The sequence below is a fragment of the Schistocerca serialis genome, chromosome 5 (genome assembly GCF_023864345.2).
Source record: "Schistocerca serialis cubense isolate TAMUIC-IGC-003099 chromosome 5, iqSchSeri2.2, whole genome shotgun sequence".
Classification (NCBI taxonomy): Eukaryota; Metazoa; Arthropoda; class Insecta; order Orthoptera; family Acrididae; genus Schistocerca; species Schistocerca serialis.
In genome coordinates this window covers 382436758-382464552 of record NC_064642.1, presented here as the reverse complement: position 1 = coordinate 382464552, position 27795 = coordinate 382436758, and the positions used below count along the sequence as shown (strand labels likewise).

Genomic DNA, 27795 nt, shown 5'->3' with positions numbered 1-27795 from the left:
CGGTTACAAGATATTTTTATACCCTTAGTAAGCCATGGTTTGTTACAAGGTTTCTTACGAGTATATTTAACTATTTTCTTGGGGAAGCAGTTTTCAAATGCATTTACAAAAATGTCATGAAATAAATTATATTTTAAATTGGCATCAGGTTCACGGTACACCTCATCCCAGTCTAACTGCTGTAGGCTTTCCCTGAAATTTGCAATTGTTAAATCGTTGACTGAACGTACTACTTTGGAGGACTGTTTAGTATTGCTGAATGGAGCTATGTCATATATTGTAACTAGCTGTGCACCATGATCAAAAAGACCATTCTCAACAGGCTGAGCATTTATCTGGTTAAACTTCTCAAAGTGCACCCCTTTCCTACCTGATTAAGGAACTAACAATCCCAAAAGCTAGGACAGTACTTTCTACTTTTGTGTGTTTCTGTCAGGAGTGTTTAGGACATTGCTTCTTGATGACAGGTTTTCCAGTAATTAGTTTCCTCAAGTGAATTTTCCTTTTGATATGTTAATTGTTACAGCTAAACCCATGCCTAATTCATAACAGTAGAATATATGTGGCCAGTTCTTCAATGTAGATTTTAAGCATCCATAGTTTTAAATATTGATTTTGTAGGTGATTATGCAGTATGATTGTTAGTTTATGAGCTCTTGCAGCATTGAACAGGTTTTTTTTTTGTTTTTTTTTTTGTTTTTTTTTGTTTTTTTTAATTGCCATTTAATTCTCTGTCATTGAGTCATTGTTCATTGTTATTACCTGAGCCCATGTTACGCTGTCAAAGATCGTTGACAAACATTTTATAAAAAGATAGGACTAGGTGTTAACTTAAAAAAAATGTATTATAAAAGCACTCCAGTGCACATTTCAAATATTTTATGAAATGTCTTATTTTATAAAAGATTTTTGACAGTTACCTTACAGTGTGCATTTGCCAGCTTTGCTCCAAGATGCAACACAAAAACGATTTGCAAATGGTGGCATATAATCTTAAAATCGTTTGTGGTTTGAAAACGTAACTATAAAATACAAAATCATACAAATTCCTCATGATAAATATTAAAGCTAATGGGATGACCACGGGAAATTTGGGGTGTTGTGTGGGAACAGACTGAAATCTAACACAACAGCCACAAAATCACATGAATAATGAAATATACAAAATTTAACAATGGCAGAAACATGATATAGCGAAAGATCAAAACAGAAATCTGAAAATAAATCACAGTATGTACCTAGCAAAAAATCACAATCTAATAAAACAGGGTACCGACAACCGTAATTGATCTATATAGTTCATTTGAAAGAGCAACAATGTGACAGAAATCCAAAAACAATTCCTGCGAAAAAGCAAGGCTGATATGGTGCAGCAACTTTCACCAGTCTCACACTTTCTCCACAGATACAACACTGCACATACTTGGCAGTTAAACCAAATAACTGTAGGAATTTAACCACGCGTAGCATGTTATCCTCCATTGTGACATGCAGGGACCTACTCTTTGAACTGCATTCCCACATCCGTAACTAGCAAACGTTGAAACATAAAACTGTGAGAAATATTGCAAAAGATGTGTACCAGAGATGTTGAAAATTGATTTAAAAACATAAAGGTTTACTATAGACTTTGTATGATGTGAGAGTCACATTACATTTAGGATATTGTTTTTGTAATACTATTAAATCAGATTGTCATTACATTTGACAAACTCTTTGGGTGCAGTTGGCAATACATCTGAAATGATCACTTGAGTATAGTGAGACTAGTTAGACAGGAAATGATTTTAATGCTGGTAAATTCTATAATCTGTACATGTTATAACTGTAATGCATAGCACAATTGCTGGAGGAAAGGTGGTTGAGTATCTATATAATGAGCTTGGATTAATAATGAATTGTTCATTTGCCATTCATGTGAATTTAAGATAACCCCATAATATTTGCTAAACAATGTGTTACTGTCAGCTCTTGTTTTTGATTTAATATGTGCAGGTTTTTCAACCATATGTGACACTTTAACATCCATTCATAAGACGAAGAAAGTGAAATTCAGGCTCTGACAGAAAATTTTGTCACCAATCAACCTTTGAGTGTTTGCACTGTTACCCTGTGAGGCTGTCATTTTGATTCAGATTTGCAACAGGCTGCTCTACTTTAGCATGTTGACAAACACAGGTAGTTTTTTCTTTCTGTAAACATTCACTTATTACATCAGTTGAACTTGGGACATGCAACTTTGGTGTAATTCACAATGATGACATTTGATCACTAACCGTACACAATTACTGTGCTGGGTAACAACAGGTCACAAATTGCTGTGACTCTGATATTATCGTCTTTGACTAAAAAGTTAATAATAATATCTTATCACATGCAGAATATTTTACACTTCCAGCTTCCCCAGAGATTGCTGAATGTGAGCAGTTATTGCTCACCGTATTTACCAGTCATTTGAGCAAACATGTTATGTCTTCTTGTTATGATCCACAAAGTCATTTTAGAAACATATGATGTGAAAAACAGTATTCCTCCTGGCTAATGTGTTGTTCCTCCAAAGGCTGATGTCACCTAATGCTCTTAGAGAGTCATCTTTAAATTTGTCTCTCGATTTCTTTGAGGACTATGAAATTTTCCAGTGAGGTTTCAACTCTCACATACTAATTTATTTTAGTTTCATCTGCTATATTTGCTCTCTGAAGATATTTCTGAGGTTATTTTGATTTTTGTATTTACTCCTTGACTTGTCAATCAGAGATCCTTGCGTTCAGTGTACAAACCCACACTTTGAGGCCATGGATTTAATTATGATTACCTTTATTCACTGATTGTGGCTTACTTTGTTAGGACTACTGAGAAGTTCAAGGTCTCTCGTGTTTTCATTTTAGTTTACAGCAAAAATTTTCTTCCTTTTAACAGTGTTATTATTAACTGTTTGAAAACTTGTTTTTCCTCCTGTTGGAAATGAACACATGGGCTCTGAGCATAAAAAATGGTACATGGGAAATGTGAGGTGGGAAGCTACCATTGCTATTTGAATGACATAGATTATATTTCAGAGTATCAACAGCTTATCTTACAAACTGTGAAAAGCATTGCATGTTGCATGGGCAGATGATGTGATATAAAAAAGATGTCAACTTTACAAAATTTTCTGCATAGCACATCGTGTTTCCTTGTTGCTGATGCACTGAACTTTCTTCATAGTTTGGAACACAGCCATAAGTTTGTCGAATAAAGGTGACGTTTTTCCACTCAGTGTGTAATATGTATTCTCAGTGTGTAATACGTATCAAGTCTACTTCATGGTCACGTCAAATTTTGTCTTATACAGTTGTTTCCAAATTTTTGCGTAAAACTTATGCAAGCATTTGTAAGTAACAAGTAACAAATACAGTAAACCTGACTGATATGTCAAACATTTGGACTTAGTCTGATTGATTATCATCTTACATGATCTAATGTAAGTTGAATCTGTTAAATGGTGATTCAACAAGATTAGTGGATTGTTTTCAAAACATTGACTCCTTTTATCCAGAATTCTGTCTAAGATATTAAAAGCTGTTGTTACAATCCTTGAGTTCAAATGGAGTTCAAATGATACAAAAATAAGAACTATTATGCAAATTTATGTACTTAGCAAATGTCTAACTCATGATGGTCAGATCCAAAGTATGTTCCATTTGATCCCTCACATCTGCGTTTGATCTTTTCACTGCTCGAAACATTTTTACCTGCAGTTTTCATTGTTGCTACATTAAAGGTAAGCAGTTTATCCATTCTAAACAGTGCAAGACCATGTCTGTATTAAACTCATCTACTACCACAGAGTTGATGAATTTTGATGAAACATCACAGTGTAAATCAAGTCAAAGAATTCACATAGAAAAAAGAAAGACATTAAATGATCGTATGGCTTTTATTGGCTGGGATATCCCCTTCGGGGTTCGGCGCTGTATTGCAAGTCTTTTTAGTTGACACCACTTGTGTGTCAATAATGATGAAGGACGCACAACACCCAGTCCCCTGCTGGGAATCGAACCTGGTCCCCCTTGCATGGTAGGCAGTAACGCTATCGCTGTGCTATGGATGCGGACTACACATTGAAACATGGTAACAGATGTTTCCTTAAATGTGAGAAGTATTACTGTTTTAAATTGTTTCTTCTTCTCACCTGTACTAAAACTGACTTCTTTAGTTTTGAAGGGAAGATTTTGTTTACACATTTATAACTTCTGTTCGACTGCTTGTGCTCTGTAGCTGCATTATATGTATATCAGTTCTTATGGGTAAATTCTTTTTTTCTCCTATTTTCATTTTTCTAAATTTTCTAGTATCTTTGTGCGAGAGACCATTTGCTCAAGAAAGAAAAATCCTTCTGGAGTAGAAATTCATCAGATTCTAAGTGTGGTATATTGTCTAACTTTAAGTTTCTGTGCTTTAAAGATAAAAATTCTGTGACAGAGAGATTCCAACAGCTTTCTGCTCCATAACTGTGCTTGCTTTTAGGAGAATGATGTAATCTGAGAATTTAGTACAGAACATGTACTGTTTTAGTAATTGATGTATGTAGTGTTTCTCATGATGTGTTTAGTGTTAAATAATTACTTTAATTCTAGTTATTCACGTATCAGTGCATTCTTTAATGATTAATGCTGGTGGTATAAGTACTGTCTGTCTTTTAAGGAGTTCGTTATCACTGTTTGTAAAATATTTCAGATTTATTGGTGAAGAGGCAACAGCAGCTGGTGAGAAATGTGTACTAACAGATGATCCAACATGGATCATTGACCCTGTCGATGGAACAATGAACTTTGTTCATGGCTTCCCAAATGTTTGTATATCTATAGGCTTATGGAAGAACAAAACAGCAGAAATTGGTATCATATACAATCCTGTGCTAGAGCAGCTTTTCACTGCAAGAAAAGGACAAGGTTCATACATGAATGGCACTAGAATTCATGCTTCAAAGGAAACAGGTTTGTATGATTATCATTAGTTTCTATTATGAAATCATATTGTACAATATTTTAAGGGGCAAAAAGATTGCCTGGCTTGAATAATTCAGAGTTCAAGAACAGAGCACTGTACAATTCAAAAGTGAAAATTGAAAATAAAAAATATCTTCCAGGCAGAATTTCCAATATAAATATAAGTACTAAGGACTAAATATAAGTACTAAGTTTCAGTTTAACTCCAAACCTGACGGTATTTCATCAAAATGTACAATCGCTATCCAACAAAGTAAATGAATTCCATATTTTGTTAGAAAATGACATGAAAAATACTCCTGTATTATGTTTTACTGAACATTGTCTTGACAAAGAGAAACTTCGTATGGTATGCATTCCAAATTTTGTATTGGGTAGTTGTTTTTGTTGGAAACTGTATAAACATGGTGGTAGGTGCATTTATGTTAAAAATAGCATAAATTTTAAATGTATGCCTTACGTAGAAAAATTATCCGTAGAGAAAGATATTGAGGTAAATGGAACTGAAATCCTGGCTGAAAAAATTGCTATAATTTGTCTATACAGGGCGCCAATTGATGATATTAACATCTTGTTAAAGAACCTTGAAAATATCTTACACAAGACCACACAAAAAAATAGAAAACTAATTATATGTCGGGATTTCAACATTGACTTTGCAAGTGAGTCCAAACAAAAAAATGCTTTACTGAACCTTTTAGCAACTTTCAATTTAAAGGCTACTACAGAAACACCAACACACATCACAAAACCCTCAGCCACAATCCCTGATCAAATATTTTCAAATGTGCCCTTGCAATATTCAACACAAACTCGCAATACAGGCTTTGGGTACCACACAGCCCAAGAAATTAGTATAAGATTAGGAAAACAGTCTGGCTCAACTGAATGTCTAACAACTACATCTAGGAAGTATAATGACCGGAATATACATTATTTCCTTAACTACCTGAGTAAAGAAACTTGGGATGACATCTATGAATGTAAAAGTAGAAATGATAAGTTCAACAAACTCCTCAATAGTTTTTGCTATTATTTTGAGCTTTGCTTTCCACTACATAAAAAGACAGTCACAAAAAAGGATCTGAAAATAAAATGGGTGATAATAGGGATACAAGTATCTGCGAAGAAAAAGAGATTACTTCATGAAATATCTAGACAGCACACCATATCCCCAGAATTGATTCCTATTTTAGGAATTACAAAAAGATTTTAACTAAAGTAATAAAAGAAGCAAAAAGAATGGCAAATAATTCCTTCAAAGCAAATGCACCAAATAAAATGAAAGCCACATGGGACATTATAAGGCATGAAACAGGAGTAAAATGGAGGAAATACCATAATATCAAACTGAAAGAAAACTCTTCTGTATCTGATCCCCAGCAGATAGCAAGTAACTTTAACTCATATTTCTCTCAGGCAGCTGAGATTCTGGTGGAGTAAAACTTTCCATATGCTGCCACTGCAAATCAGATTAAAACTATCCCTAGTAACAAGTCTCTCTTCCTATACCCAACAGATGAACAGGAGATGCTAAAAACAATAGGAGAGCTAAAATCAAAATTTTCCTCTGGTACTGACAGCATACCAGACCATATCATTAAAAAATGTACACCCTTAGTAGTTAGGCCCATGGTAGACATATGCAATAGTTCACTTCCTCAGGGAATCTTCCCAGAAAGGTTAAAAATAGCTAAGTGAAGCCATTGTACAAAAAGGGTGAAAAAAAACAGATATAAAAAATTACAGGCCAGTCTCCTACAATCTGTTTTTTCTAAAATAACTGAAAAATCTTTTTTATAAATTACTTGTAGATTTCATTTAAAAAAATAAACTTTTCTCAGCTACAGAGCATGGTTTCCGAAAATGTAAATCCTCCGAGACAGCTATTATCGACTTCTTAAATGAAGCTTTAAATGCATTAGATAAAAAAGAGCACATAGCAGCAATAGTCCTAGATCTTTCAAAAGCATTTGACATCATTAACCCTGGTCTATTGCTTAGAAAGCTAGAAAATGTTGGTGTCAGAGGCCCAGCTTATGAGTGGGTAAAGTCATATCTACAAAACAGACTCCAAATAGTTGAAGTCTTGTACAAAGAAGGAAAAAATTTAATTTCCTATCAATCAGAAAAACAGTGTGTTAAATATGGTGTGACACAGGGTTCCGCACTGGGACCAATCTTGTTCTTGCTGTTTGTAAATGACTTGGAACCATCCAGCTCTAACTATAAGTACATAAAATATGCCAATGATACAAATATACTTATCAAAGGAAAGACTCCAGAAGAGCTCCAAAGTGAAATAAAAAAAGAGCACTTCACATGTATCAGAATGGTTCACAATGAACAACTTAATAATAAACACACATAAAACAAACACTATGCATGTACACACAGTGCAGAATAAAAAGCCTTTAACTGCAACCATAGAACTGTTAGGCAAAAGACTTGAAATTGTAAATTGCACCAAATTTCTGGAAGTTTGGATCCAAGATGACCTAAGATGGCAGAAACATACACAACACCTATGTAGTTAATTAAATACCATTTTTTATAGTATAAAAATTCTTGCTGGATGCACAGCAAGTCATAAAGAATGTGTACTATGCCCAAGCAGAATAGCTACTAAGATGTGGTTTAATTTTCTGGGGAAATTCACCACCCAGCAAAAGCTTTTTCGTTGCACAAAAAAAGAATTATAAGAGCCATGGAAGGCACAGCAGCTCGATCTTCATGCAAACCTTCATTTAAAAAGCTTCATATTCTTCCATTACCATGCCTAATATCCTAGAAACAATAATGTTTATAAGGAAAATCGTAGATGAAAATAGCAAGATTGCTCCAAAAAACCTAAATATCCATTTGTACAACACAGGGAATAATCCAGATTTACATATGCAGTTTTCACATACAACACTAAAACAAAAAGGACCCTTGCAAGCAGGAGAAAAACTGTATACAAACTACCTATTTTAAAAAAAATTACGGCAGTAACTGGCATGCATAAATTCAAAACTGCAGTGAGTGACTACTTGCTACAGAATTGCTACTATAGTGTTGATGAATTTTTATCTACAATGTAAAATATGAAAAATTTAAATAGTTTTACAATTAAGGCCAAAATAGAAATGTGTACATTTAGATTTATCTGTGTATTATATATGGTTTATTACATATGTGTGTATCTGATAATCAAGGCCGGAAGTAAGAAATGTGTGTGTGTAAAATTTATTTGTTTATTTGTGAAATTTTGTTCCCATATGTTACTTATATTGATATATACTGGAAACCATACAACAGTTTTCTGTTAGACTTTATTGCAATTATTTGACTTGTCCTACATCATTATGTAGCCCTGTACAATGTGTGATTCACAGGACCAATAAATACACTATTCAATACAATACATGCCCAAGTTCATAAATGCTAGTGTCCACAACTCTGGCAGTCTGTGAAGCTTTAGCTTGGTGTTTACGTTGTCAAATAGAAGCAATATAATAGTTAGGATACAGTATATGTTGAGATTCATTGCACTTTAACTCATCGTATCATTTTGTTCAAAAATCGTTATTTGAGTATGTAGAAATGGTTGGATTATAAGAACTCCAACAATGAGTGTTTGCACCTGTTTCAATGTCTGAGTGGGTAGACTGATGGTTTACAAACGTAAAGGACGAGTGTTCTATCTAACTGGTGTCAACTCTCTTTTTATTTATTTATTTATTTATTTATTTAGGCCTGTGCAGTTAATATTTTAAACCTTAATTCACTACAAATTTTGCAGCTGTAGGCTTTTCTAGGTTCCACATGCTATCAAAAGATTCCATTTTATAATAGCCTAATCTTTAAACACACAAACTGGTGGTCATAGTAAAAATATTAAAGCTGGATGTATTTATCAGTAATTACTTTGACCGCCACCTGATGTGTCTATAGTTTTCAGCTAAGAGAAACGTATCAGCTGTTTGACATATGTCATAGATCTGCTTGAAAATGGCTGATGTGAGTGTTTGCGAGCGAATAATATCTCAATTTCAATATTTTTGCTGTCGCCATTTGTCTTTTAGTCTAGTGTGCTATAAATTTCATTTCTCCCAGATTTGATACAGATCATCATCATTCATCATTAATTACCTGATCTACCAATCTAATCTGCAGCATTCAGCATCTACATCTACATCTACATGTAAGTGTGGCACAAAGTCAAATGCTTTTCAGAAATCAAGAAATACTGTGTTTACCTGGTTGCCTTTATCCAAAGCTTTAAGATTCTAAAACAAATCGATGTAAAGTATATTGGATGGTAGTTTTGTGGATCACTTCTTATAGACGGGTGTGCCTCTGCCTTTTTCCAAGAACTGGGCATAGTTTTTATTTGAGGGATATAAGGTAGATTATAGTTAGAAGAGGGGGTAACTCAGCTGAAAAATCAGTATAGAATCTGACAGGGATTTTGTTGAGCCCTGGAGCTTTGTGAAGTTTTAGCAATTTCAGCTGTTTCTCAACACCTTTGACACTAAAACTTACGTTCATCTTTTCAGTAGTACAAGGACTCCTCCGTAGCACCACATCCCAGATGCTTCTATTTTCTTCATTTGTGTGATGTTTATTGTTTTCATTTCACTTTTGTACAAGTGTACACTCAAGACAAATACTTCCGGAAACACTTTCCTTCCTATTGCCATTCTGAATCCTATAGCTTCTCAGTTCTTCAGCCATTGTCAGTAATTTTACTATCCAAATAGCAAATTCATCTGAAACTATTAATATCTGATTTCCTAATCTAATTCCCTTGGCATTGCTGCAAGTAATTAGACTATATTCAATTACCCTTGTTTTGCTTTGGTTAATGTTCATCTTATAATCTGTTTTGAATCCACTGTTGGATTCTGTTCAACTGGTCCTCCAAGTCCTTTAATGACTCTTAACAGAATTGGAGTTCCATCAAAAAAACATCAATTTTTTTCTTTCTTCTCCTGAACTTTAACTCTCCTTCCAAAGTTCTCATTGTGCCATGTGTAACAGTTTTGTCTTGGTTGATTTTCCAAAAAATCTTCACAGTCCTAAGGAAACATCCTCTACTCCAGGTGACTTGTTTCAACTTAGATTTGTTTCCTTATTTTCCTTCACTAAATGCTCAATGCACAGATCAGATAAGAACAGAAATAGTTTACAGCCCTCTCTCACTCCTTTCTCAACTACTGCTTCCTTTTCATGTACACAGACTCTTGTTACTGTAGTCTGGTTTCTGTTCAAAAGTAGGTAATTTGGCTGTCTGTTATATCGTACATGCCACATAGGATAGTTTTGTATTGGTTGGATTTCCCAAAGACCTAAAAAAATCTTGGGGAATGTCCCCTATTCCAGGTGACTTGTTTCAACTTAGATCTGTCATTGCTATGTATGGGGTTCATTCAAATGAAACCTGGTCAGAGCGTCTACCTTTGCCTTAACACATAAGGTGGCACCACAAAACAGCGGTTATGGTAGCGCTATCCATTGGTAAAGAGACTGATGCATGCACAACGTTTGATGTTTCATAGTGCCAGTGTGGTTTTATGCTGGAGAGAAGATGGTCACACAAGGTATCGTCCACTACTGAACATGCAGACGAGTAAGCAGGAACAACAAGGAGTGATTTGACTTTTGGCAATGGAGGGAGTTGGAGGCCATGAAACGTATCGATGGTGAGTACAGTCTGTGTTGTTCAAGTGTTGTGGAATGGCACAAATGATTCCTTGAGGGGTGCAAGTTACTAGAAGACGATGCTTGTCCTGGACAGGCTCATCATGTCATCACACTGGAAATGGTTGTGGAAGTGAATGCCTTAGTCTTGGACAACCACAGAATCACTGCGGATGGGATCCGTTGGTTACTGGGTATTAGTGTGGCTGCTGCCCACACCATAATATATCAACACTTGAACTTTTGAAAAATCTGCCAATGCAGTGAAGACTATATTGCAGCAGTTTCGATGGGAAATGCTGGAACATCTACCATACAGTCTCAACCTTTCACTGTGAGACTCATATGTCTGGACCTCTAAAACAAGCAATTCACGGACATCGATTCACAACGGATGACAAAGTGTGTGACTGGGTCCAGGTCAAGATCTAACAGCAGCCTACTAGCTTCTTCAAGGATGGAATTGACCAGCTAGTGTCGCAATGGGATAAATGTGCCAACAGTTTTGGTGACCATTTTTGAGTATGTGTACTGTGTATAACAAAATTTTTAGTTAATAAAATTGTTACCGTTACTTATAAGCAGCAACTATCTTTCCCACATTCAAGAGTGATGCTACGACTTTGGTTTTCTCCTGTATTCTTTCTGCCTTAGCCATTTTGCAATTTTCTGGTCTCCCTTTTTAGATGTGTGTACTCCCTGATTCATTTGTTTCCTTTTTTTTTATTTTCCTCCTTCAGTCATCTAAATTCACCATCTCATGCTATACAAGAATGTCTGTTGGGCTTTACCTTTTTGTTTTAGTTCTCCCTTCACTATTTATTTCACTATTTCTTCTCCCAAAGGTATCCATTTGCTCTCTATTGTATTCCTTCGCCATTTCCATGAATTTTTGCCTAATACTCCAATTGAAACTCTGTGATCTCAGGTTCTTTCAATTTATCCGGGTCTTCTGAAATCTACATCTACATCTACATTGATACTCCGCAAGCCACCCAACGGTGTGTGGCGGAGGGCACTTTACGTGCCACTGTCATTACCTCCCTTTCCTGTTCCAGTCGCGTATGGTTCGCGGGAAGAACGACTGTCTGAAAGCCTCCGTGCCCGCTCTAATCTCTCTAATTTTACATTCGTGATCTCCTCGGGAAGTATAAGTAGGGGGAAGCAATATATTCGATACCTCATCCAGAAACGCACCCTCTCGAAACCTGGCGAGCAAGCTACACCGCGATGCAGAGCGCCTCTCTTGCAGAGTCTGCCACTTGAGTTTATTAAACATCTCCGTAACGCTATCACGGTTACCAAATAACCCAGTGACGAAACGCGCCGCTCTTCTTTGGATCTTCTCTATCTCCTCCGTCAACCCGACCTGGTACGGATCCCACACTGATGAGCAATACTCAAGTATAGGTCGAACGAGTGTTTTGTAAGCCACCTCCTTTGTTGATGGACTACATTTTCTAAGCACTCTCCCAATGAATCTCAACCTGGTACCCGCCTTACCAACAATTAGTTTTATATGATCATTCCACTTCAAATCGTTCCGTACGCATACTCCCAGATATTTTACAGAAGTAACTGCTACCAGTGTTTGTTCCGCTATCATATAATCATACAATAAAGGATCCTTCTTTCTATGTATTCGCAATACATTACATTTGTCTATGTTAAGGGTCAGTTGCCACTCCCTGCACCAAGTGCCTATCCGCTGCAGATCTTCCTGTATTTCGCTACAATTTTCTAATGCAGCAACTTCTCTGTATACTACAGCATCATCCGCGAAAAGCCGCATGGAACTTCCGACACTATCTACTAAGTCATTTATATATATTGTGAAAAGCAATGGTCCCATAACACTCCCCTGTGGCACGCCAGAGGTTACTTTAACGTCTGTAGACGTCTCTCCATTGATAACAGCATGCTGTGTTCTGTTTGCTAAAAACTCTTCAATCCAGCCACACAGCTGGTCTGATATTCCGTAGGCTCTTACTTTGTTTATCAGGCGACAGTGCGGAACTGTATCGAACGCCTTCCGGAAGTCAAGAAAAATAGCATCTACCTGGGAGCCTGTATCTAATATTTTCTGGGTCTCATGAACAAATAAGGCGAGTTGGGTCTCACACGATCGCTGTTTCCGGAATCCATGTTGATTCCTACATAGTAGATTCTGGGTTTCCAGAAATGACATGATACGCGAGCAAAAAACATGTTCTAAAATTCTACAAGAGATCGACGTAAGAGATATAGGTCTATAGTTTTGCGCATCTGCTCGACGACCCTTCTTGAAGACTGGGACTATCTGTGCTCTTTTCCAATCATTTGGAACCCTCCGTTCCTCTAGAGACTTGCGGTACACGGCTGTTAGAAGGGGGGCAAGTTCTTTCGCGTACTCTGTGTAGAATCGAATTGGTATCCCGTCAGGTCCAGTGGACTTTCCTCTATTGAGTGATTCCAGTTGCTTTTCTATTCCTTGGACACTTATTTCGATGTCAGCCATTTTTTCGTTTGTGCGAGGATTTAGAGAAGGAACTGCAGTGCGGTCTTCCTCTGTGAAACAGCTTTGGAAAAAGGTGTTTAGTATTTCAGCTTTACGCGTGTCATCCTCTGTTTCAATGCCATCATCATCCCGTAGTGTCTGGACATGCTGTTTCGAGCCACTTACTGATTTAACGTAAGACCAGAACTTCCTAGGATTTTCTGTCAAGTCGGTACATAGAATTTTACTTTCGAATTCAATGAACGCTTCACGCATAGCCCTCCTTACTCTAACTTTGACATCGTTTAGCTTCAGTTTGTCTGAGAGGTTTTGGCTGCGTTTAAACTTGGAGTGGAGCTCTCTTTGCTTTCGCAGTAGTTTCCTAACTTTGTTGTTGTACCACGGTGGGTTTTTCCCGTCCCTCACAGTTTTACTCGGCACGTACCTGTCTAAAATGCATTTTACGATTGCCTTGAACTTTTTCCATAAACACTCAACATTGTCAGTGTCGGAACAGAAATTTTCGTTTTGATCTGTTAGGTAGTCTGAAATCTGCCTTCTATTACTCTTGCTAAACAGATAAACCTTCCTCCCTTTTTTTATATTCCTATTAACTTCCATATTCAGGGATGCTGCAATGGCCTTATGATCACTGATTCCCTGTTCTGTACATACAGATTCGAAAAGTTCGGGTCTGTTTGTTATCAGTAGGTCCAAGATGTTATCTCCACGAGTCGGTTCTCTGTTTAATTGCTCGAGGTAATTTTCGGATAGTGCACTCAGTATAATGTCACTCGATGCTCTGTCCCTACCACCCGTCCTAAACATCTGAGTGTCCCAGTCTATATCTGGTAAATTGAAATCTCCACCTAAGACTATAACATGCTGAGAAAATTTATGTGAAATGTATTCCAAATTTTCTCTCAGTTGTTCTGCCACTAATGCTGCTGAGTCGGGAGGTCAGTAAAAGGAGCCAATTATTAACCTAGTTCGGTTGTTTAGTGTAACCTCCACCCATAATAATTCACAGGAACTATCCACTTCTACTTCACTACAGGATAAACTACTACTAACAGCGATGAACACTCCACCACCGGTTGCATGCAATCTATCCTTTCTAAACACCGTGTGTACCTTTGTAAAAATTTCGGCAGAATTTATCTCTGGCTTAAGCCAGCTTTCTGTACCTATAACGATTTCAGCTTCGGTGCTTTCTATCAGCGCTTGAAGTTCCGGTACTTTACCAACGCAGCTTCGACAGTTGACAATTACAATACCGATTGCTGCTTGGTCCCCGCATGTCCTGACTTTGCCCCACACCCGTTGAGGCTGTTGCCCTTTCTGTACGTGCCCAAGGCCATCTAACCTAAAAAACCGCCCAGCCCACGCCACACAACCCCTGCTACCCGTGTAGCCGCTTGTTGCGTGTAGTGGACTCCTGACCTATCCACCGGAACCCGAAACCCCACCACCCTATGGCGCAAGTCGAGGAATCTGCAGCCCACACGGTCGCAGAACCGTCTCAGCCTCCGATTCAGACCCTCCACTCGGCTCTGTACCAAAGGTCCGCAGTCAGTCCTGTCGACGATGCTGCAGATGGTGAGCTCTGCTTTCATCCCGCTAGCGAGACTGGCAGTCTTCACCAAATCAGATAGCCGCCGGAAGCCAGAGAGGATTTCCTCCGATCCATAGCGACACACATCATTGGTGCCGACATGAGCAACCACCTGCAGATGGGTGCACCCTGTACCCTTCATGGCATCCGGAAGGACCCTTTCCACATCTGGAATGACTCCCCCTGGTATGCACACGGAGTGCACATTGGTTTTCTTCCCCTCTCTTGCTGCCATTTCCCTAAGGGGCCCCATTACGCGCCTGACGTTGGAGCTCCCAACTACCAGTAAGCCCACCCTCTGCGACTGCCCGGATCTTGCAGACTGAGGGGCAACCTCTGGAACAGGACAAGCAGCCATGTCAGGCCGAAGATCAGTATCAGCCTGAGACAGAGCCTGAAACCGGTTCGTCAGACAAACTGGAGAGGCTTTCCGTTCAGCCCTCTCTTTTCAGTTTTAACCTGCAGTTCGTAACCAATAAATTATGGTCAGTCCACAGATACAGTTTAAAATCTTAGTTAGAAAACCCTTGCCATTATATAACCTAGGCCTATATGAAACCTTCCAGTGTCTCCAGGTCTCTTCTAAAGACGTGACTATTAACCTAAGTATTAGATATTATTAAATTGTCTTCTGTTCACAATTGTACCAAGCAGTTTCCCCTTTGATTCCTTTCCTCCTAGTCTGTGTTAGTAGAATATACTATGGATTGCAATATCTCCCCCCACCCCCCCCCCACCCCCCAAAAAAAAAAAAAAAAAAAAATAGAAAGAAAGAAAGAAATCAAGTGGCAGAGCAGTGTCTCCTTGGCAATATTTCATGAATGTGGTTCTTTCTGTACCTATGTGTTATCATAAACCAATGGGGGTGTGCCTGCACCTATGCTAGCAAATTTCAGGTAACTGATGTTGTATGTAGTGATGCAAATTATTCAAAATTTAAATAAGAAGTTACCTGTGGCTTCAGTTGTTTTCATATATTAATTGTAATTCTTTTTTTCCTGTTAGAATTATCGAAAGCCCTACTGCTGGTTGAAATGGGAACAAGTCGTGACCCTGAAAAACTGAAAGTTGTTTTGGAGAATGTCACAGAATTGGTGCCAATAGTTCATGGGTAATTATGAATTTTAATATTCTCTTCTGGCTTTAATTTTTGTGTAAGTTCTTATACTATCTCCTCAAATTTTCATTGACAGTGTAGGCAAAGACAGATTGCTACTTATCATAAAGAAGACAGGTTGCAGACAGGCACAATTACGACATTTATGCAAAGCTTTCGGCCACAACCTTCATCAGTAAAAGAGAGACACACATCATTCATACACATAAACAAGCACACCTCATGCACACGTGACTGCCAGACCAGAATGCTGCTACTCATGGGATTCAAGCAGCAATCTGGAGGGAGCGAGGAAGGGAAAGGGATAGTAGTGTATGGCTGGGGAGAGAGACGAACAATGCCTTATGGAGTGTGGAGGGACTAGAATGCCAACAGGTGCAGCATCAGGAGGTTGTGGGGCAGGAAGGTGGGGAAAAAAGGAGCAAACCAGGAGAGGAGTGAGGAAAGACTTGTGTATACATTGGCAGAGGATGACAAATAAACAGGGTGGGAGGTGAGAATGGCGTGGAGATGATAGGACAGGGGGTGGAAACTATTGGGTGGAGGTTGGGGGGACAGTATGTTACTGTAGTATGTTACTCTAGGTTGAGGCTGGGATAATTACAGGAGCAGAGAATGTGTTGTAAGGATAACTCCTATCTGCGCAGTTCAGAAAAGCTGATGGTGGAGGGAGGGGTTCAGATGGCACAGGTAATGAAGCAGCCATTAAATTAAATGTGTGTTGTTCAGCTGCATGTTGTGCCACAGGTCTATTTTGCTCTTGGCCACAGTTTGGCAGTGGCTGTTCATCATGGTGGACAGCTGGTTGATAATCATACCAATATAAAAAACTGTGCAATAATTCCAGCAAAGCTGGTAAATGACATGGCTGCTTTCACAGATGGTCTGGCAGCTGTGGGGGTAGGATAAACCTGTGACAGGACTGGAATAGGAAGTGCTGGATGGGTTTTGCACCTGTGTCTTGCACAGGTATGTGATGCTTGTGGAAAGCAGTTATTAGGAGTGGCATAGGTATGGACTAGGATGTTGAGGAGGTTGTGGGTGGGCAATGGAACACCATCCATCCTGACATACTTCAGTATTTTGTTTTCCACACCTGCCCATGCCACACGAACCATTGATCCTTGACCTAACCCATCCCTCCCACTCTCATCCCCCACCCCCCACCCCCTTTGCTTATCGTAAAACACACACACACACACACACACACACACACACACACACACGCACTCCCATATCTCATCATTTCTTTACTTCCAAGTTTCTGTATGTTTTTGACATATGTATGTGTATTTTTTGTGGTTTCACTGAGTTTGACCTGTTTTTGCGTGTTTTTACATATTTGTGGATATTTTTACATATCTGTGCGTATTTTTATTTATCAGATCATGTTTCTATGTGTCTTTAAATATTTTTTATGCATTTTTACATGTCGTTTTCACTTATCCAGCTCCTCTCACAACCACTCACACCTATTTTGCCCATTACTGCATCATTCCCATTTCCTTTACACCACTCCTGCACAATGGACCTTGCTCCATCTTTCTGCACCAGTTTACGAAAAAAATCTCATTCCCTGGGTAAAATGCAGTTCCACATCGTGTTTTTCAAGTGCTGCCTAAACCACGGATTCCCCCAAAGGGCCTAATCATAAAGATTCCTTTCTGTGGATCCCACCCCTCCTTTCAAAATGACCTTTTCACCTTTTCATATTCTGCCAAACCCTGACCCTCACTAACCTGATACTGCAAAAACACACATCCATAGCACAGACTCCCCAGAACTACCTCTGCTCCCTGCACAAGATACTACTTCTCTGCAGTCCCTACTCCATCATCACCTTTCTGTAATTGAATCCCTTGCTCTTCAGCATTTGGAGGAGCATTCCAGATGTCACCTCCATAAGCTATCCAACCTGCTGACAACCTACTGCCTCCTTGGGGCACTGCTATCCAGCCCCTATTGTACCCACAGTGTTCCTCTTCGTCCACCCCTCGTAGCAGCTAAACTGTGCCTAGCTGACCTTTTCAACTTGCAACATCACCCAAAACTCCCTACCGGCTCCCCACCAAATCCAGAGCCAAAACATTCCTATAACACTGTTGTTAATCTTTCCACCCAAACCCTCAGCCCCACTGAAGTTTTAGTTCTATCCAAAGGCCTCAACTTTAACCCTACACCCAAATATAACCATGCTGGACTTGTCAAAGATCTACTGTCCTTCTCCCAGTCCCTGCAGTGGAAGCACTCCTTATCCATCCAACCAAATCACCCTAATTCCAACATTGAACCTTGCCTCTTCCAGTTCATACCACCATCCAACCATATTCCAACCTCCCTTCCCATCTAACCAATTGCTGGTCACCTTCCAGGAATTCCTTACCTCCAACTTAGCCTCACCATCCTTCCCCAGGTCCCTACCTCAGAACACAAACCTTTCAGTAGAAGAGACAACAGCCATACACAACCTCAAAACAAATCCTGACCTAATCATACTACCTGCAGACAAAGGTTCCACCACTGTTGTTATGAATTTCAGTGACTACCTGGCAGAAGGCCTCCGCCAATTATCTAACTCCTCCACCTGTAAACGGTGCCATAGTGATCTCATCCCAGAAGTCAAATACAATCTTCAATCTGTGCTTAAAGCCTTAGGACCTTCCCAGAACATCTCCCCTGGATCCGTTTTCCTCATCACCCCTATGACACCCAGCGCACCCATCTTCTACATGCTCCCCAAAATCCTCAAACCCAACAATCCTGGATGCCCCATTGTGGTTGGTTATTGCGCCCCCACTGAAAGAATTTCGGCCCTCGTTGACCAACACCTCCAACTAAATGTCCACAATGTAGCTTCCAGCATCAAAGACATGAACCATTTCCTTCACCGACTCTTGTCCATCCCCACCCCTTTACGTCCTGCATCCCTGCTCAACACTGTTGATGCCACCTCCCTATATCCCAACCTCCCTCATGCCCATGGTTGTACTGCTATTGAACACTACCTTTCCCCAATGTCCTTCAGACTCAAAACCCACTGCCTCATTCCTCATACGCCTCACTAATATTATCCTAACCCGGAACTACTTCTCCTTTGAAGGGAAGGTATATGAACAAATCTGCGACACAGTTATGAGCACCTGCATGGTACTCTCATAGACTAGCCTTTTTATGGACTATCTAGAGGAGACTTCCTAGCCTCCCAGAATGTCAAACCCATAGTCTGGTTCTGATTGATTGACGATATCTCCATGATCTGGACTCAGGGCTAAGACACTATCTTCATTCCTTCACAACCTCAACACCTTCTCTCCCATATGCTTCATGTGGTCCTTGTCAACCCAGCGTGCCACCCTTCTAGATGTTGACCTACTCCTCTCTGATGGCTCCATCTGCACCTCTGTCCACTTTAATCCCACCAACCACCAACAGTACCGGCAGTTTGACAGCTGTCATCCCTTTCACATCAAATAATCCCTCGCATACAGCCTGGCCACCAGGGTATGGCATATCTGCAGTCACAGAAACTTCCTTGCTCTGTATAGTGAGGGTCTCACCAAGGCCTCCACAGATAGGCATTATACCTAGTCCGCAAACAGATCTCCCATGCCATTTCTCCCTCACATCTTCAATCCTCCCACCACCTCCAAGAACCAGCCACAAAGGAATGTCCCCTTGATCACCCAGTGCCATCTGGGACTGGAACAGCTGAAACACACCCTTCGTCAGGGCTTTGTTTACCTATTGTCATACCCTGAAGTGAGGGACATCCTACCTGAGATACTTCCCACCTCTCCTAAAGTGGTGTTCCATCTTCCACGGAACCTTCACAACATCCTAGTCCATTCTAGCCACTTTCAGTCCCAACCCCTTGCCCCAAGCATCATATACCTGTGGAAGATCCAGGTGCAAAAAAACTGTCCAATCCACCCACTTCCTATTGCAGTCCTCTCACATTTTTATCCTACCCCATCAGGGGCTGGGCCACCTGTGAAAGTAGCCATGTCATCTACCATCTCTGCTGCAATCATTGAACAGCTTTTTATGTTGGTATGACTACCAACCAGTTGTTCACCAGGATGAACGGCCACGGCCAAACTGTGGCCAAGAGCAAAGTAAAGCACTCTGTGGCACAACATGCAGCCGAACATCACACACTTGATTTTAATGGCTGCTTCACAAACAAAGCCATGTGGATCCTTCACCCCACCAGTAGCTTTTCTGATCTCCGCATATGGGTGTTATCCTTATAACACATTCTCTGCTCCATGTAATTATCCTGGCCTCAACATACAGTAATGTAATTGTCCCCACACCCTCCACTCAACAGTTTCCACCCCCTCTGCTCTATTATATCCTTTCCATTCTCAACTCCCAACCTTTCTGTTTGCTCTGCCAAAGGGTCCTCCCACATTTCTCCACTCCCCTCATGTTTCACTCATTTTTTCCCCACCTCCCTGCCCCACAACCTCCTGACACTGCACCTGTTGGCATTCTAGTCCCTGCATACTTCCCTAGACAGTGTTCGTATCTCTCCCCACCCATACACTATTATCTCTTCCCCTTCCCCACCACCTCCACACTGGTGCTTGAATCCCATGTGCTAGTTGCATTCTGGCCCAAGATGCAGGAGTTGGCAGTCGTGTGCATGTGAGGTATGTATGAATGATGTATGTCTCTCTTTTTCTGATGAAGGCTGTGGCCAAAAGCTTTATCTAAGAGTATTTTAATTATGCCAGTGTGAAACTTAACGTGTCGTCTTATGGTAAGTAGCAATCTGTCTTTCCCTACATTCCTACCTGGATTTTCTATTGTTAAACATTCATTGGTTCATGTTACTGTTCATCTGTAATGTACATATCTGATCAAAAGTATCCAGGTACCCCTATGTAATGTGGAATTAACCACTAGATATTACAAGAGATGGACCTGCTAGTATAAAAGGAGGCAGGAAGTATTGTGTTGTCAGTAGAGGAGCAGTAACAGTGGAATGGTCTGGTCAGGAGAGCTCAGTGACTTCAAAAGTGAACTAGTCATTGGATGTCATGTGAGTAACAGACCCATCAGGGACATTTCAACCCTTCTGAAGCTGCCCACGTCGACTATTGGTGACATGATTGTGAAGTAGAAATATGAAGGAACAACCACAGCTTATAACAAGGGAAGGTGGACCTCATGTACTGACAGACAGGGACTAGGGACTATCCAACATTTCAGAGGGTAGTCATAAAAATTCACATAAAATCAGAAGAAATAATCACTTATGATTCCCAGAGTGCTACCACTAGACCAACTAGCACAGTGACTGTGTGTCAGCAGTTAAAATGGATAAAGTACAAAGATAGAGCAGTTCGTCATAAGCCACACGTTTTATTAGTCATTGCTAGGAAGTATTAGAGATGGTGTAGAGGGTGCTGCATCTGGACACTGGATGGCTGGTAATGAGAGATTTAGAGTGATGAATCATACTATACACAGTAGCAGTCCAGTGGAAGTGTTTTGATCTCGTGGAAACCTGGAGAACATTACGTACCATTTTATGTAGTGTCAGCAGTGAAGTATGGAGGAGGAGGTGTTAAATTACGGGGGTACTTTTTGTGGTTAGTATGTGGCCCCTTATTATGCTTAAAGAAAACATGAAATCCAGAAGGATATGGACATATTTTATCTCACTGTGTACTGCATTAGTAAAGGAATGGTTCGGAGTCAAGCATTTTTGTATTGACGTAACAGTGCACCCTGTCATAAAGGAGCACCTTTGAGGCAATGTTTTGTGGACAATAGCATTCCTGCAATAGCCTGACCTGCCCAAAGTCTCAACTTTTACCTAATGGGTCATCTTTGGCATGAGTTAAAATGTCGACTTCACTCCAGAGCCCAGCATCTGACATGACTACATTCTCTGGTTTTGGATCTTGAGGAAGAATTGGCTGCAATTCCTCCAGACATTCAGGTACCTCATTGAAAGAGTCATCAGCAGAGATCATGCCATCATATATGTGAAGGGTGGGCACACACCGTATTAATGTCCACCAACAGTTGAGCAGAGACATTTTATCAGATAGTGTACATACACTTATGGAAAAATTGAAGTATGGTGACTATGTTGTTGTTGTTACTAAAACAAAAAAAAAACTTCCAATTACAAAAACGTACTGTGTTAGTCATAATTGTACCAGGTGATCAAAAAGTCAGTATAAATTTGAAAACTGAATAAATCATGGAATAATGTAGATAGAGAGGTACAAATTGACACACAAGCTTGGAACGACATGGGGTTTTATTAGAACCAAAAACATACAAACGTTCAAAAAATGTCCGACAGATGGCGCTTCATCTGATCAGAATAGCAATAATTAGCATAACAAAGTAAGACAAAGCAAAGATGATGTTCTTTACAGGAAATGCTCAATATGTCCACCATCATTCCTCAACAATAGCTGTAGTCGAGGAATAATGTTGTGAACAGCGCTGTAAAGTTATGGTGAGGCATTGGTGTCTGATATTGTCTTTCAGCCATACACTTGCGACTTCAGGTAACCCCAAAGCCAATAATTGCACAGACTGAGGTCTGGGGACCTGGGAGGCCAAGCATGACGAAAGTGGCGGCTCAGCACATGATCATCACCAAACGACATGCGCAAGAGATCTTTCATGCATCTAGCAATACTTCCAACTGTTGTTTTTTTTTCCCTAATAAAACCCCATGTCATTCCAAGCACGTGTGTCAATTTTTACCCCTCTGTCTACATTATTCCATGGTTTATTAAGTTTTCAAATTTATGCTGACTTTTTGATTACTCGGTACATTAAAAAAAATTCTCATTTAATTGCTAGAGTGAGAAGTATATACACAAATAATTATAAAATTGCCTTGTTTATTGTGCTTACATTGCCAGTATATATGACTTCATTATGGGATAAGATAATTTTTCATTCTTTCCACTTGTGGTGTGGGTACAAAGAAAATCACTAGTTTCTTGTACTTGTAAATTCGATTTTAAAAATTGCATTTCCTACTTCCATATTGAGAATTAATAACCTCATTATTTTCATCAAATTTTATTTAGCACTCGATCACTAGGGTCTGCAGCAATGAATATGGCCATGGTAGCCCTGGGTGCCGCTGATGCTTATTATGAGTTTGGAATCCATGCTTGGGACATTGCAGCTGGAGATCTTATTGTAAGAGAGGCAGGTGGTGTGTGTTTGGATCCTGCAGGTATGTACACAGCAACTTTTTTTTTTTTTTTTAGTGTTTCATATTGAGTAAGAAACTGAAAACACAAAAACTTTAAATGTTGAATCAGCTTTAAATGTCATACATAACTCATACTTTTTTTAAGTAAATTCTTTAAATGATGTATACAGGAAAAATTGTAGGAGTCTAGTAACTGATGTGTTTAATCAGTTAAAGTAAGGGATGTGTCTGTCTCTGTTTACGTAATGTAGCTTTGTTTGGTAGAAACAAGTAAGATGATGAAAGCAAATCGCTCAGCCATGCACAGAGTATCAGTCACAAGATTCATATGTAACGTGAGTTGGTAAAATAGTGCTATGCAGAACATATTTCACCAGGTGAGATGGTATCGAGGTTAAAGCACTATAATAACTTTGCAAAGGAATGTGGTACAAATTGCTACTCAGGCATCCAGATTTAGTTTCTCATGTGTCACTAAATCTGTGAAGGTGAATGCCAAGATAATTCCTTGCAAAAGGACACTGTCAATTATTTTGCACATCCTCCTCCTATCTGATCCTTTGCTCCATTTTCAGTGACCTCACCACTGATGAGACATTAAACTGTTGTCTTCCTCCTTCAGAAATGATATGCTTCCTCCTCACTCATTTTCTTCACCTGTGGGTGCAGGAAATAATTTACTGTTTTTTTAAATTTATCTGCAAAAAGGTCTTCCATTTTTTCCTTATTGTTCCCCCCACTCCCCCTCCAAAGAGGAGTAAAGAAAACAATTATTGCTTCAGTTGGTGCATAAGTGAACACTCTTGGATGTGGGTAATCAAAAATGATTTACAACAATTTTTTTTTACCTAATTTAGTGATTAACATGAGTCAATGTACATGGGATCTCTCAGTATATTGTACAGCCCACCAACATCAATAAATACCTGCCAGCTTTCTGACAACTTCATTATTGCATCATGGTATCACTTTTTGAGGATAATATTTACCCACTCGTGGGCAGTTACCTGCAATTCTTCTTTGTTGCCGAATAAGCTATCTTGCAAATGTGTTTTTGTGTTATCAAATAAATCCTATAGTTCGCATAATGTAGGAAGGCAGTCCTATTTTCAACCATTTTGTGCATCCCCCACCCTGAACTGCTAGCAGCCAGTAAGATTCATTCTCTCTCCGAGCACCTAGCCATGAGCTACAAACTAGACTACCAGAATCTCTCTTCTGCAGGCTGCATTGTTGCCGAATTTCGCGACAGTGCAGTTTCATTCACAGAGCGACCAGATTATTCGTTCAGATATCAATGTTACTTTCATGTAGCAGTGTAGCTGTAAGTGTTTATCTGTAAACATTTAGTGTAAATTACAAATGAATATGTCAGGTGATGGCAATAAACTTAAAGTTCCTCACAAGGAACTTTAATAAATTCCATGTCTATGGAGTATTGTCTTAAGTGTGTAACTGAATTTGTGATTTCCTGTTAGAAGGGTCACAGTATGTAGTAATTGACAGAAAATCATCGAGTAAAACAGAAGTGATATATGGCATTTGCAAGGAAGTGTTTTAGGCTTTCTGCTATTCCTGATCTCATAAATGATATAGGAGGCAATCTGAGCAGCTCTCTTACACTGTTTGCAGATGATACTGTGATTTACCATCTTATAAAGTCATCAGATGATTGTAGCAAATTAAAAAACAATTTAGAAATGATATGTGTGGTGGAAAAAGTGGCAATTGACACTAAATAATGAAAAGTCTGAAGTCATCCGTATGAGCATTAAAAGGAATCCACTAAATTTCCAATTACAGGATAAAACACACATTTCTGGAGGTTGTATATTCAACTAAATACTTAGGGTTTACAATTATGAAAAACTTACATTGCAATGATCACATGGATAATGCTGTGTGGAAAGTAAACCAAAGACTGTGAGTTCTTGGTAGAACACTTAGAAAATGCAACAGGTCTACTAAAAATACTACATACACCAAATGTAACAGGTATCCTAGAAGATATAGCCATCCGTGTTTCACTGTTGCTCAAGCACAGCGTCACAGAAGCTTAGCTTAAAACTATAATGTGCAGGGATGGAAATGCTGAATTGGCAGCAAATTTTGTCTTGCTTCCGACACTGGAAAGCTGTACTGTGTACTCTGGCTTTTTATGAACATCTACCTTGTTTAAGCGGCAGTTTGCCTGAATCCATTTGTACTCTGAATCAAACTGACTTTAAAATTGGATAAATATTCAAAATAGCATACATTTCTATAGGAGATGCTAAAACTCTAGATCGGAGCATTACTTGCTGCAATGTTGTATATGCTCTCCATGGGGTATGATGAAAATGATTGGAGGGATGTGTTGGCTGCTCGTTCTACACAACCAGTGAGAAAGCAGCGGGCAGATGATATGTCTTTGTAACAATTTAGAAGCAAAATTCGCTCGCTGTGTGTTAAAAAAAAACACAATGTGTTAAAAAGAAACAGCCAAATATTTGTAACAATGATGATTTAAGTTTCACAGCTGCCCTGTTAGGATGATGATGATGATGATGATGATGATGATGATGATGACAGGCTAACTAAACAAAAAAGGCAGTGAAGGTAAAAATTAACGTAAACAATTACTTTTTGTTTATTTTATTTCACCTTGTATTATCATGGCGAAGACAAGCAGTAGATGGCATAAGTTGAGACTAGGTCCTTTTTAAACAGATACCTTATATCAATAAAATGTTGTAATTTTGATTAGTCAGAACATGTTAAACAATAAATTTTTCTCAAGGAGCCTTTTAAAAATAGGGGTTGTCTTATATTCAGGGCCATCTTATACTTGGGATAAATATGGTATTATGCCATCTTCAGGCTCTCTAACTAACGTGTAGAAAGATTCCCACCTGTGGTCCAGTCAAAACAGGGGCTAGCATTCAGTTACTGGTGTCCATAGATTTTTGACACAGTGATCCCTTCAGTCATCTCTTATCAGCTAATGATGATTGAAGGGATCGCTGTGTCAGAAATTTACAGATATCAGTTGTTGAATGCTGGCCCCTATTTTGACTGGACCGTAGGTGGTAATCTTCCTACACGTGGGTCAGGGGCCTGAAGAGGACGTAATATATTGCTAAAACTGGTTGCTCAATAAAAATAACAATTTGGAAATTTAGACAGGTGAAAGGTGTTTTGATTTGACATATTGTTCATAACTCTTAACATCTTTATGATGTTCAAAATATACTTGTAAATACTACAACAAACACAGACAGATGTTATCTAGAAACCTATTGTTACCTTTCTGGCAAAGATGTATACCCTCTTCTGTGATACAGCTCAGCAGTTTAAGGTTTCTTACATGCATAGTCAAAAATTAAAGTAAAGGATAGCAGTTCAACTTGGTTTTTTTTATGTATGAACTGCTGAAAAAGGTTTTCCACCACCTGCACCCATGTGAATGTGTGTAGGCTTAAATCTAAGGGGAGCAGGGAATAGCAAAAAAAGCTTTATGAAAACTAAAAAATATGAGCATTGTGATGGAAAAAAAACCACAATAATAATGAAAATAAAGGCATTCTGCACATCATAATCTATTGTTGTGGTGCTCCACTAGGTGGTAGAGACATGTACCACTCATTGACAGTGGTCCTCCTGATGTCACCTAGTGTGTGGATAGAGTTGTTGCAATGATGCACTACATGTCGCAACAGGTCCCAAACACATTCATTCGGATTCATGCCAGTAAATACCACATGCAGCTGTGTCCTGGAGGAAGGTGTTCGTGAGGATTGTGCAGTGTGCTTATATACTATAGTCTTGAATTGATTAATCTGTTACCAAAATATTAACTCGGGAGTTAGATAATAAAGTGAAGGTGTCTGTCTCATACTGCGCAGCTCTCAAATTACTCTTGATAACATTTGTATCTAATATTTGTGTGTGTACTAGTCCAAAACATGACTTGACGGTCCTCTCCGTTGTGCCTATGCGACTGCATGCCTGAAATGTGCATTAGTACCTTTCAGTGATGATCATCTGGCAGCTGAGAAATCCTACACTTGTTGGTAAAGACAACCCAATGTCACTGATCCAGATTTCATTGCAGGTGTTCCCTTGCCCATCTCTCGTATGCACTATGCTTCAGATTTGTACTGCTGTTCATAATTCATGCCTAGATACGAAATTGTTCATGTGGACACAGGTGCGTACTGTCTGGATTGACACCATCCTAATTGCATTAAAAGAAGAAAAGGCAGTGCACAGCTGTATTGCCTTCTATTTGGAATACCTACAAGCCATAATTTGTATTTAGTAGTCACTGGCTTGTGTTGGCCTTTGGCAACCACTAAGAGGCAGATCTTCCAGGTTAGTTTCACGAGAGTGGTTGCATGTTTGAATGGCATTATGTGGTGTATGCAAATTTGGTAGGCAACTTCCTCTGCTGGCGACCTGTTCCACTGTAAAGTACTAATGCTTGCACATTCTAAACTTGAAATAAACCTCTGAGGCATGTGGATGGATGGAACAGTGTACACAAACCACTTTGTCCCACTCATGATTGGAGATACAAAATGTTCTGCTGAACTGCGTTGAGAATGCAGTTTCATTTTCAGTTTCATTTGCACTGGTGGCTATACATAGCAATTTCCAGCTATCAGAAGGGTGTTGAGGTTGAAGTGTTGATGAAAAGAGAAATATCTGAGGCTCAGCTTGCTAACATAC

At 39.2% G+C, this 27795-nt stretch overlaps 1 protein-coding gene across 2 annotated transcripts in view; it reads left to right on the top strand.

Moving 5' to 3' along the window:
* The window catches only part of LOC126481328 (inositol monophosphatase 2-like), a 47290-nt gene that overhangs the window by 9600 nt on the left and 9895 nt on the right, over positions 1-27795 (top strand). For both annotated transcript variants that reach the window (XM_050104996.1, XM_050104995.1), the window contains 3 exons: positions 4720-4979; positions 15773-15878; positions 22955-23106. In XM_050104996.1, the coding sequence (XP_049960953.1) occupies positions 4720-4979; positions 15773-15878; positions 22955-23106 (518 nt within the window). The remainder of the gene's footprint in view (positions 1-4719; positions 4980-15772; positions 15879-22954; positions 23107-27795) is intronic.